Source organism: Dermacentor variabilis, chromosome 2 (assembly GCF_050947875.1).
Source record: "Dermacentor variabilis isolate Ectoservices chromosome 2, ASM5094787v1, whole genome shotgun sequence".
Lineage (NCBI taxonomy): Eukaryota > Metazoa > Arthropoda > Arachnida > Ixodida > Ixodidae > Dermacentor > Dermacentor variabilis.
Genome location: NC_134569.1, coordinates 121,583,003 through 121,597,047, shown reverse-complemented (window position 1 = coordinate 121,597,047; position 14,045 = coordinate 121,583,003). Strand labels below are relative to the sequence as shown.

Below are 14,045 nucleotides of genomic sequence, written 5' to 3'. Positions count from 1 at the left end.
CTGAATTAACATATCACTCACCATTACAGCACAAATTACGGCACTTTCCAACTGTCAACCTAACTTTTAAGTCATATTTACCTATGCTGTCATTTCAGCAAATCAAATTTTGCACCCCCCCCCCCAGTTAAGTAGCAAAGCGAAAATATGGCAATTTTATTGAGCTCTGGGCACACAAAAGGCAAGAACCATGATATTCACACGCTAAATAAGCAGCTGTGCTATACGACTTTTTGTGGCAATAAAAAAAAGGCATTTATCGTGCATGCATTAGCTTTCACAATAGTTCAATCACATTATCAAACTAAGGTCTTTAAGTTAAGCCCTTCTTTCCTGGCAAAGCAATCCAACAGCTCCAACTCTGCATGATCAGTGATTATCAGAGTCTCCTTCAGTACAGCAAAATAAAAATATGAAGATGAAACACTTTGAAGTCCCGAGTGGTCTTCTTCCTTGTCATAAATGGAAAGACCATATCGCTGCTACAACGTAAATCCTCAGTAGTCACATGCATATATATATATACATGCTTTGCACTATCTTTAAACAGAATGGCATGGGACCTTCGAGTCATGTTAAACCCTTGTCCTCAAACCAAGTTGACTTTGTTAAGGCATGTACTAGGTGTGCAACAATTACTGTCCTACATGAACTGCCCTACATTAAAGGACAGACATTCGCTGTCTGTCCTTTAATGCACAAAGAAATGGCTGATCGAACATACGCCCCAAGAGCCAGCGTGATGCTTGTAAATACTGCCTAATGTAGACAAGATCTACTCCTGACCTGTGCTCCATTTTGAACTTCAGCAACCTATAACCTTAGGCTGCAATACAAACTTAACGTGACTGTGTCCGCAGTACAGACCTACTGTGTAAACATGTGTTTTTATTTGCCACTTCTTTATGGCTATATACATATATAAATATGAGATTGTGATTTTACACGTCATGTTGGAAATTCACAGGGTGTATAGAGCTACATAAATTTATATGAAAGAGAAAATATACAAAAGATGCAAACTAGGCCCGTTGGAAAACAATGCATGTGTACATACATATATGCAACCATCCAATACATGTATGTTCCCAAGCATGCATGCATGCGAAAATACCTGTTGCACAAGCAGATATGCCCGTTTGTAAAAAGCATATTTGTATCCCAATCCTTTCAAATTTACGTGGCTCTCTATCACATGTGAGCAGTGCGCAGGCCTCGTCTCCCAGACTGTTGAGGCCTACACATTCAGATGCCTTTCGTGAAATCAGTACATACAGAAGGGTCCAACTTTCTGTGTGTGCAAAGACAAGTAAATATAGGCATACAGGTGACATTAAACACTAGATGTAGAACAGCACAAAAGAAAAGTGTGGATACGATACCTGATCCAGTTAACATGCATGCCTGTCCATGATGTATCCTCATAATCATTACAACTCAGTAGTTCTCTACCTCCTTAGATGATTGTGTCATACATTATTACGAGTGCTTGCATTGTATTTTTCTGTTTTTGTGTTCACATAGAATTGCATATGTTTTGTTCGGTTTCTGTGTTGAGATATACAGTGGGTGACTACTAATACAATATGATGTACGTCTCTTTCCTTGTGTGTCATGACAAATAAAATGTACGTGATGTGCAATGTCTTTTGTGCAATGCTTTTTATTTATAATAATTCAACATAGAAATTCTGCAGCAATTCTAATTCCAAGTTTTGTTGCACAGAACATCATCATGTAAAACATTCTAAAAAGAATTCTTGAAGTGACAAAAAGAACAACAAAAAAAAGAAGGAATCTTGACCACATCCAATGCCCCCAATATAAATAGCTGTTGTGACTAAATATTGTGCACACGTGCACAATGAAGCTCAACACTCTAAAATGCATCACAAACAAAGCCTTGGTCACCAAATGTGCCGCAAGAACTTTACAAAGATGCCTTGCCTAGTCATGTATGCATACCCTATGGAGAGCAAAGAGATTTATGGTGCGAACACTGCTGCTCGCAAGAGACTATTGCACTCAAAACTTACGTTTCACAGAAAGACAAAACACAAATTACAGAAAGTGAACGTACACAAATGCAGACATTGTACTTGTGAATATATTATTTTGCCAGAATAGCTGGAAACAATGTGACACTATGCAGTCATATTGTTTTTAAAGGCACACTGTTTGCAACTGCATGAACATGCAACTACTGTAGATAACAAAAAAAAACTGTCCTAAAAAACGCAGATAGCAAAACCATGCACGCAGTAGTTCACATTGGAGCCAAACACTTAAAAGAAAATGATCAGGCAGTGCCAAATGCGTAAACATGCCTGAAGACCATTGTAGCACACATTAAAAACTCCATCAAAGAGGATGAAGTTATGCAAGAGTCAGCAAGAAAAGATGCCATTTGTCCTGTGTGTGCGTCTCAAGTTTACTATTATGACGAACTGCCTCCCAAAGACTTCCCTGCAATCTTCAAGACCAGAAGTAAAAATCTATGCCACTCTCAAGCTGTGTACACACAAAGTTAAAAGAGGTTCTAATGTTAAGGCATGAGAACTAAAATTTGACCTAAGGGCTATCGTTATCACTGCAATTAAATAAGGCATGATACTTCAGTACACACACTCTTAGTCATCATTCAGCAACAATCACTTGCATTCAGCCATCCTTCTGTTCAACAATCACCATTTGCATTCAGCCATTCTTCTGTAAAGTAAATACTGTGTGACCCATTACCAACACTTCTCCTTTAATGCAGAGTAAGATTAGCAAGAATTAAAATTTTTAGTTTAACATCCTGAAGCTACACAATGGGCTACAAGTAGGGTTCTGCATTTTCAGTTTATTTCGGGGCAAAGTCAGAGCATTTTTTCTTTCAATTTATTTTTTCAGCAAAAATATCTTGGTTCATCAAGGCTTTCTTTCTACACTGTGTTGAAATTTACGTTTTTCGCTATGTTTACCATTATATCCAACTTTTGGTTGTGCCAATACATAAAAAACAACCTTGATTGAAAAAACAATACGAACAGTATCTCACAGGAACTTTTTTTAAGATTAGTCAACATTTTCAGTTGCACAAGGATTTATCATAGTTGTAAATATGGATGATATATTACACAAAATTGCAACTATTTGAAATCCGTTATTGTGGCACGAGCTTTGTGATCTATAGAAATAAATAAAAACACCCTTCCAACATTTAGCAGTAGAAACCTGTAAATCTAGCACAGTGCATAACGAACAGGCCAGTAATGCATCCTCCAGAAAATTAGAGCCTCAAAGATTTCTTCAACAGTACATGCCGACTCGCTTGCCTGCAGGGTAATGTCGTGCCACTGCGGCAAAATGGCAGAAAACAAATGCTGCTGGCAGTTTCGCCTTCAATGTTCGGGGCTCACGATCCGAGTGTGGTGCAAGAACGACTCACTAGAGCAGTGCAAAGCAGGAATGTTTCACCGAACTGCATGGCTCCACTTTTTTGCAACAGCAGTATAATCTCTCAGTTATTAATGACTTCACAGTACTTCTACTTATCTACAATGTTCAGCAAGCAGTCATGTCCACACGAATGAGGTAGCGGACGACTTATTCCCCAGACTTAGTGGAGCCTGCAGGTGAATGGCAAGCAAACTGCACACACTATTCAAAAGACTATGCTCTCAGTTTTAAGAATAGCTTTCCTTGGCCTTTTTGGCCAATTTCGCGGTCAGAGGCTGGCAGTTGGAGGTTGCTGGTCGGAAGTTGGAACAAAGGCAAAAACGCAAAGGGAGCACAACCTCTCGGAGTGCATCCATTTCCAAACGCCAAGTGTCATAGCTCTTTGTGACACATGTGCTGTCCGCCTGTACTGCCACTAGGGATGTGCTGGTCCACGGCTCTGTTCTCTACAGAATTACAGAATGAAATAACAACCACTACATATACATCCTTAATGCAAAAACATGTTATCAAGCACATTATTCTTTAACAAGGCAAATAGCGTTCTCGAGGCATTTTGCTATTTGAATACGTTGACAATCATCATCGATGGTTTCTACACCACTTCTTTTAGTTCCTTGATTACTGAGGGCAATTCATTTTAATTTTTCTTTAGGAATGTGTTTGTTGGCCAGATTGTGGAAGGAGTTTGGTTTTCACAACGAATGTTTCCAGCTTCTCACAATCCTCGCCTGGAACTGTTGACACAGCACCGTCATGTGATCATAACTAAGGCCCATAAAATTGAGTTTTTCGAATACATCTGAATCATCAATTTCTTTACCGGCAAGTGTTTTTTGAACTCTACTCGATCAATCCAAAAATGCAGAACCCTAGCTATGGTTGAAGCAGCAGATGGCCCGGACTAATTTTTACCACCTCAGGGTTCTTTAACGCACACACAAAGCACGATACAGAAGCTTTTTTGCATTCTGCCCTAGCTGGAATCTGGCCATCACGGTGGCCAAGTAAAGAACCTGCAGCCTCATACTTAGCAGTGCAACGCCATAGCCATTGAGCTATCGTGGTGTGAAATTCTCAAGCTGCGCGACGTGCTATAGCAGGTTAGGATTAAATCTAACCACATGAAATTCCATGTGAAGCTAAATCTCAGCATGCACGTTTTCTTCCATTTTGATTCCAAGAACACAAATGTCAAGAAAGGACCGAAGCAGTCCAAAATGACATCTGCGGCATTGAATTCAGCTTCTGTTCCTCAGAAGCAGAAAGCCTGTCACATAGCACTCCTGCATCATGTCAGCCTAAGGCCCATAGCAGAAAAGACCTCACACACCTCCTTTCCCACTCATCAATCAAGACATCTGTCAGGAAAAATGAAACAAGCATTGCTGTGTACATTTCACACATACACTGCCAACACACTAGGACATTCATGAACATGGAATCACAAAACGTGATTCAACACAAATTTTTTTTATATCTTATAATTGAAGAACTAAAAACAATAAGAACCTAATAAAAAAGGTCTTTTGTTTATAACAAGCCTTTTTCACACCCAGGCAAACATAAATAATGCATGCAGACCATGAACACACAGGCGATTCACAGCTCAACGCCCAGAGGCAATGTAACACAGGAGCAGCTCCTTGTAGCCTACGTGGATGGTTACAGCAGCAATACAGCCAGAAGCATAAATACAATGGACATTGGCTGAAGCCCTGCACCTTGCCAATATATTAACTAACTTTGGGAAACAAAAAAAAAACTGGAAATGCTTTATCTTGTTTCTGCATGTGTAAAAAAGAAATTCAGCTTATCCACACATTGACAGCAAGGCCAGTTGTCGAAATACTCTGCCAGCCTTCAGGATACACTTTTTGCCAGCCTACACTCGTCATTCAGCCTACAAAAAAAAAAAATGGCACATGCCCCTGCCATTTTCACTTCCTGTCTAGAAATGAAAGTTGGCGCAATGTCCACTTCTGTACCATGAGATAGACAATGGTAGAGGCAGTGGTAAAAGCTCACTTCACCGGCACTCTGCAGGAAGACAAAAAATGAGCATCCATTTTAGCAGGCCTCCACTTTCGCACGCACCTTCTTTTCCAGAAAAGAAGGGCTGGCAGTGCGGGCCTCGCATCCACAACACGTCCTGCTCTGCCAGCAGGCACAGATTGCCAGTGCAAGGAAAATCGTTAACAGCACACAATTTCAAAAACCTCAAGGCCATCTGTCATTAAAAAAACTCCTAAGCTCTGATAAGTGCAGCCAAGTCTCTCGCTTCATCGGTGTGCAGTTCTGGTTCGTCTTCGTCCTCCTCATCTTCAGAGAAGTCATGACAAAAGGCGGTCGCACCCTTTCCGAGGCGCACCGTCTTCATGGGGGGCGAGCCCATGCTCTCATTCAGGTAAGCCGGAGATGGGCTTCGGGGCGGGCTGCTTCCAGGAGACAAGGCATTCTTCAGCCTGTCTTTTCCTTCGTTCCAGAGGTGGTTCTGAGGATGGACACAAGGGAGAAAAAAAAAAGAGAAGCACAGGGAAGGACATGCAGTAAGTGGTTAGTCCCAGGCTTGGGCAGTAGAAACAAAAGGCAGCAGGGTGTAAGAGGCTCAGAGCCAAAAGAACAAACCAGACAAGGAACAAAAAGAAAAGATGAGAAATGTTTTCTCATCTATTGTCTGACTGAGTGCTTAAGCAGCACAGACCAGAAAAAATATGAGCAGTTAAGCAGGGATTTGAGTTCGACAATTAGAGTAGCATGCGCCGTAAGGACCAATTGATTGACTGACTTTACATATCAAAGAGACACTTTGCTCTCAATAGCACTACACTGGAGGGCGCAAGCATAATTTCAATCATTTGGGGTTTTGTAATGTGCATGGAAATTTTAGTACACAAGCATCTTTTATGTCCTGCCCATAGACATCAAAGCCCCACAGGACCTATGAATCGAGCTTGCAACCTCAGGCTCAACAGCAAGATGCTGAAACTGCAATATGTAAGAGCATGAAGTAGAGGATAGGGAACAAACTCGGACCACAAGGTTTAGAGCTGGTCTAGTAAGAACTCAGCATTTATACCAAATAATTCTATACCAAAAGAGCTGAGACACCAATGCACTTTTTTACAATGCAAAGGCCACCAATGCTAAGTCTAATGAAAGAATGAAGAGGAAAATCACACCTAGCAACCACATGAAGGTCTCATTATACATTAATATCACATGGGCTGAACAGGTAAGTGATGACGGCATTGTATTGTATCAAGTGTAGTGCAGACATGCGAAAGAGCAAGCAAATGCCCTATGCATTGAGGAAGTGTTACTGCAAAAATCCAAAAGCCTTACCACAGTCCTTTCAATGAAGAGGTGGATATTTAGTCCAAGCATAACAAGCTACTGGAACATCATTTACAAACTTAGCCTGTCTACTAGAATAGGATTCAACTGTAGCAGTAACCATTTGCTCATACATTTTGCATTCACAACACCACATCCAGTGCCAGAAACATGCGGCTGCTTTCAATGGCTATTCTTGCGCTTACAGCTGATCCACTTAAGCCACGCATGTACAGCCACCAGCAATATGAATGTGATTGGCTCAGTATGAAGCTTTCGTACTAATAACTTCTTTCAGGGAAGAAAACAACTTGCCATCACATGAAAGCGACAGTGCAGGATAGACTGTATGAAGTGATAGCTAAACCAGTTCATTTGCTTTACCTCATTACGAAAACAAGCAGTTTTGGGATGCCTTATGCCACTTAGGACCAAATTGATCACCTACATAAAGTCAACAAATGCACTCTAGTAACTCTTCTAAGAAAGGGAGAGCAAGGACTAATACCTATTCTGAACCTTCTGCTAATTGTCCAAGCATCTCTTCTGCTGATTCAGTTCAAATGCGTCTTCTAAAGCATCATATCAGATAGGGTCAGTAGGGAAATGCATTGTCTGTCACACTGTTAAGACTGGTGATGCCGTCTATTATAAACATTCAAAACCATAAATGGACTTCATGCAAATTCACATTTCTCTCTCTCTCTTGCATGCTGCAGTTGTTCATAACTAGTGAAAGATTTTGCAGATCTAAGCATGATAATTACATCTATTAGTATACTAATTAGAAATGCTGAGAAAACAAAGTCATTGTACAACAAAATAACACTCTGTGTAAGGCTTACAAAAAGTCATTTCGTTGCTTTAATAAATTAGTAAGTTACAACAGATATAAACATAGCTGAATTAATTATACACACCACAAATTATATCGTGGTAGAGCACTCAAGACATTAAAAATGTGCAAGAAAAGATAAAGCAGCAAGTAGACAGGACAGGCCTAATTATGAACCAACTAAAACAGCAATGTGCATTGTGAGAACTAAAATGGTGTAGCAAAATAAATGCATTGAGGAATTATTTCACAATTCATACATAAAAGACATAAGGCATGTGAATAATATGACAATATGCCACATCCTAATAGTGTTTCAAAATGTACCTGTCAAAAAAAATAAAAAGATGAGAACGAACATGTTTGAGTGATCAATAAAAAAATGAATGCGCTCTTGTAGACTCGTTATGAGGCATTGAAGTGCTAAACATGTTTGCTTGATAACAAAAAAAGGAATAATTTCATGTGGAATTGCACATTACCCATAAATACACTACCAATAAAGTTCCACACTACCAATAAAGTTATACACGTGCTAACAGCAAATGAACATCAAACACCAAAATGTTCCCATCTTAACTGGTTTTTCCAGTCTACAAAGATAATAAATGAGTATCTTGTTACAATGCATTTGATTTCAATGCATTTATAGACAACACATTTAGTTCCGAATAGAGCATTGAGGCGTGCAAAAGCTATCCAGTGAAATGATTAACACTGATGGCTGCCACCAGTTACCCTATTTCCCTTTTGCTCAATATATATAACTTTGCTTGATTATAATCCTTAAGCAAACTGCAACTGGAAATTCTGCATCTGTATACTATAAATATGCACCATTCTTTGTTTTCTACTGTTTTTGAAATTCAGGGAGCAAAAATCAAGTGTTAAAGAGAAGAACTGGGACAGAATTGGTGTTTATTTCTGAGCAGCTTGAAGTTCAAGATCTTGCTGGGAATTTTCATAAACATTTACACAGGCAATGCCTTTTAGACACAAAAAATTCTTATTCAAGCAGGCAAAATCACTCACAGGAACATGTAAGGACAAGGAGAGGTGCTTGGAAATCATGCAATGAACTTATCTATACAAATCACTGTTGGCAGTTATATGAACAAAAGCAATAAATACAGACATGTTTGGTGATCCATTCATTACTTGGTTCACTGTGCTTTTGTAAAAATGAAAAAAGTACAAAAAGTAGTGTACACAGGCACGCTTCGCAAGAGGTCTGATGCTATCCTTTATCTTGCAAGCCCTTGTTGATGTACATTATCATATGCATTTTTAGTATTTCCGTGTCCACCTTAGACTTGCTGGGCAGTTCATCCTCATATGTTGTCGTCCTGTTTCAGTGGTCCCCACTGTACACTCTTGCAACATAACTAATAACATACCAACAGGCTGAATCAGCCATCCTGTTCTGCGAATGTAACATAATTGCACAAACATCCTGAACGTCACTTATTATTTGCAAGGCAGAGCAATGGTGGTGCTGCGTTTGTTTCCTAATGCATAACTGCCGTTTACATGCATACAAAAGGTGCATAAAATGCAATGTGATGCGCCCTTGTCGAATTCATGTACATGCAGCTAATAAAAAAGCAACACGCAAAAAGCTTCCATTCATCCACTCACTCAAGGCCAGTAGACACTCCATAAATCATACATATATGCACATTTTCACTGGAGTGTTAAGTAAAATACTGTATACCAATATAGCATATTCATAAATGCATTTATGATTAATATGATACTGAGAAGCTACTTGGTCGATACGTCAGACCTGACAGAGTGAACTACAAGGTTATTTTAGACGATGCCATGTCACCTCAGCGTCAACAGCACCACTCAGAGATAGTCTATTTTCATGCGTTAATGCGGCACAATCCTGACCTCACACGACTCCTACAGTTTTACTTTGCTTACGCTCAATGTGTATGGCTCTGCTTATGCGTGCACTGCTGTGTTGTTCTGCGCTTTTTATTTCTAATTCATTAAGCATCAGGACGATGCTTTTCTTTTGGCAGGGGAATATTGCAACTAGGTGTCACAAGCAAGTCCCAAGAATGAAGTTGCAACAGGGACATGCACCTTGGAAGATGCGGGCTCTCAGAAAGAAGTTTAAGAGGAAGATATAGCTCGGGCCCAACTCCAACGTGGCCTATTTAAATACATGTAAAACGTAAAACCGTTTTTCTGAGACAACCCCTCGACCGATTTTAATGAAATTTGTTGCATCTGAGAGAGAAAGTTTAATTTTAGTGACTGCTGGAAGCAGAATTTCGATTTAGGGCCTGAATTTTGTTAAAAGGTTTTCAAATATTCGACCGTTTAAAAAAAAATAGAAGCACGAAGAGTACAAATTCATAGCTCTGCATCAAGAACAGATATCGCGGTTCTGTAAACGGCGTCCATCAGATCATTAGAAGTGGAGAAATTCGATATGTCATTTTACATCTTACATGAATTTGTTAAATTGGTTACAAGGGTTCTGCAATTTCCGTATTACTAAAAGTTTTTATATTCATGCGTAACATATCAATTTTGTCCGCTTTAGATGTACTTAGATGCAATTCACAGAATTGTATTGTATTACAGAATCGTTGTTGAGTTACGGAGTCGTAAACTTGATAGTTTCGTTATTGAAAATTTTTGATTTTTGCCAATATTTAATAAAAAATTGATAACCTAAATCGAAAATTCGAAACCAACAGTCACTAGATTTTAAGCTTTTCTTTTAAATGCAACAAACCTCGTCAAATTCGGTGCAGTGGTTGCCGAGAAAAATTAATTCTCCTTTTACATGTATTTAGATAGGAGACCTGAGCTAAAGCTCCCTCTTAAATTGAGAACGCAGGCTTTAGCGAATTCAAGCCACCTTGACCAGCTCACCATCTTGCCGACACTGTGCGCATATACAGGTGCAATTTTGTGACAACATACCTTAATTGCTCATACAAGGTGGCAGAGTTAATTAGTTTTGTAACACTCACATTTATTATTATTCTTTACGAAAGGGCAAACTTCTGTGAGAAATCAGGTTTAATTCGATTTTCATAAATCTTGCTTGAGGTGCAAAAATCAGGTTTTACCCAAAAAGAAGGGACACTAAATATCCTAAGCTCTAGACATACGAAAACAGGTCATGCAGCTCCCCTTTTCTATGAAATACTAGTTTCATAAAAAATAACCAACCTTGGGAAGTAACACCTATGCACATAGAAGGAAGCCAATTTAGCAATTCCATGTAAAATATGTTACAATTCCTCTGATGGGTGAATAAAATCTTTCCCAGATGCTGCTTACAAATTGATACAGCTTCAGTGCCTCTAATAACTGTTATATCCCCTATATTTCTCCATGTTTGGTTCACGAACTTTCTATAGTCAGGTACACATTAAGAAGGCAGGAGAGGCCCTGCCCAGATGACCGAAGTGCCTCCACGATTAAAGAAGTAGTCCTGTTCAAAAGTGCAGCCCAGATCGAAGTGAAGGTGACCATGTTCTCTGTCGGCAGGGTCACCAGCCGTCCAGCTCATAACATCAGTCTAGAATGCACGCCCATTGGCAGAGGCTCGCATGCAACTGCCTTTGAGAAGCAAATTCTGCTGCCTTCTCAATTGTACCTGACTATAGATACAAAAACACTGCTCAGCAACCTTTACCGGGGTCAGTCATGGGCATTAGGGAGTGGGAAATTACATTATTATGAATGAAAGCACGAATGTACGTTTGTGTTCTCTTCAGGTGAAGCTTGGCCAGAAGCCTGATGCAAAATATTCTCAGATTAGTAAACGATCACTTGGTCATGGTTGCAGGAGGACAATTTTTGTCTATGAATTGTTTTTTTGTAAATGACATGGATAGATATTTTCAGCTTTAGAAATGTGGTGCATTCAGTGCTGGAAGTTGTGGTGACGTGTCCAGCACCATACTCAAAGCAACAAGAAAAACGCGTGCCACATAGTGTGACGGCCTCTTTTGCCAATTTGCTACGGGAGACACTGCTCTTTGGAGCTAAATATTATGTGCAGTCAGTGTAAAGCATTCGTTTTTGCCAGATTGGACCTCTGTATCATACTTCATCAATTTAGCTTTCGCCATATTAGCCATGAACATGTCGTGAAATAGTATTTTTTTTTTTCTCAAAGCGGCATTTTTGATGGCGAGGCAGTTTTGGAGAGTCTGGTACTACTCATCTTATCAAGATAATTCTCTTTTTTTCTTTTTCATGAAAACGGCCACCATTGGGGTTGGCAGCCTAAGAACCGAAAACTTCAAGATGCCGAACAAGGGAACACCTCAAGGGTCGGTAATCTCGCCTTTGCTCTTCAACATCACAATGATGCAATTGCCTAAAGAACTGAACAAGATAGAAGGGCTCAGTCACACCTTTTATGCAGAGGATATAACAATATGGACCAAAGCACCATGTAAGGGCCAACAATAGAACACACTACAGGAGGCAATAAATTGGATCGAACTTTACTGAAACAAATGCAGATTACAGTGTGCACCCAAAAAATCAGAAGTGCTACTGCTCAAAGCAAGAACTCGAGGCAGACCACCAACCTATGAGCAACCCTACCCGAGCACAACACTTAACGGAATCAAAATACCACGAGTGAAGTCATTGCGAACACTTGGCCTTGTCAAACATTAAGACGGGTCAGGAGCCGCGACCCTCCCCAAACTTCAAAGATTGCTCACCCAAGTGTTACACCTCATTAAGGAAGTTGCAAACCTAAGACACGGCCTCAAAGAACAAGACACGCTGTATATCTATCTTACATGCGCTCATCACGAGCCGTATCCCGTATGGCACACCCTATCTGGCCCTGAAGAATGCAGAAATTGAAAAACTAAAGATCATGATTGGAAAACCTACCAAGACTGCATTGGGAATTCCCGAAAAAGCATCTACAGCACAATTACACAAACTCAGCCTGCAGAATACGTGGAAGGAACTCGCACAAAACAAGCCAGATTGAAGGACTCAAATTGACTTCCACCGGAAAAAGCGTGCTCCTTCGGCTCGGTTACGATGTGGAGGCAGCTGTGAAATCAGACGAAAAATTGACTCTTAGTGCACATATGAGATTCAATCTCCAGTAGCATCTGTACCCTGCAACATGCATCCAAACTTTCATGAGGAAAGAAGATGGTCAAAAGCAATAGCACTCCACAAGAAATTCTTCGCAGACCCTAACACAAGATTCACGGATGCGGCTAAGCATCCAATGATACGCGCTTTCACAGTAACCACAATTAATACCAAAGGCAAAGAAAAGGCCACTGCAACGATACTCGCAAGAGATTCGGACACGGCCAAAGAGGTGGCAATAGCACTGGCCATCTCCACACGCATTGAAAATGCTGTAATACTGAGCAACTCGCAATCGGCGTGTCATAATTTTAAAAAGGTACGATATCCACCAAATCTCTGAAAATCTTGCAAGAAATATCAAAACACACGCATGTTCCCTAGACCTATGTCACCTGGACCCCTGGCCATGAGTCACTGGCCAGATGCAAAGTGGCACACACCGCAGCGCAAGATTACAAACTGGGCTTTCTTGTCAGAGGGGTTCCCAAAGGCAATGAGGTCCGAGGCTATTCCTAAAAATATTCGGATATCCTGCAGCATTACTAATTTGAAAGAAGGGTATTCCCTTTACTGCACCATAGTCTAACCAGCGAAGAGACGGTTCCTCTGCTGCCTCTCCAAACGAGCTTTATGTAAATGGCATTACGATGCACAGAATGCACCTGACCCAATTCTCAAACCTTTCCCTGTGCAGCGGGGCGCCAGAAATCCCTTTGTCACATGGTGATGGGGGGTCTTAATCTTGCTGAACCTAACCATCAAGAAGCTCAAATAAGAACCGAAAACAAAACTATAGAAGAAGACCGTCAAGAATTGCAAGAGGCCATGCTCGAGACCACAGACTTGGATATGCATATGCAGCCATGCATATGTGGCTGCTTGTGGCTCCATGTTTGCATTTGTTTAAATTTACAAACGTTGAAGGGTTAATGTTTAAGGATATGCGGTGCATACAAAGTAACACGAGGAAAAAAAAATATTACGAAGAGGAAAGTAGTTTTCAGATGTGTTCGATTATTCGAAATCCCTCTGGCGCCGCCCCCAACTCCACACAACTAATGTAAAACGGCGACTGAAATTTTGGACACCGCACAGTGTCTCATTCGCTTTCTTGGAGTGATCCGCAAGTGCACAATGTCAAAAACATGGTGACTGCGAAACACGTTGCTCCCATTTGAGTGTTGCCCGTGCCCTGGCATTCTTGATCGAGGTGCTTCCTCTGCTTTCCAAGTGCTGTACAGCCATTGCGACTGGTTTCGGTGACTCGGCACCAAACTGCAACTTTGGTCACCGATTCCAGACGAGGCACACTGATCAGGTT

General features: G+C 40.5%; 1 protein-coding gene across 1 annotated transcript in view; it reads right to left on the bottom strand.

Moving 5' to 3' along the window:
* Positions 1–1,645: 1,645 nt before the first annotated feature.
* The window catches only part of LOC142572644 (choline-phosphate cytidylyltransferase A-like), a 57,521-nt gene continuing 45,121 nt past the window's right edge, over positions 1,646–14,045 (bottom strand). The window contains exon 8 of the mRNA XM_075681910.1: positions 1,646–5,938. Within this exon, the coding sequence (XP_075538025.1) occupies positions 5,693–5,938 (246 nt within the window). The 3' untranslated portion in view covers positions 1,646–5,692. The remainder of the gene's footprint in view (positions 5,939–14,045) is intronic.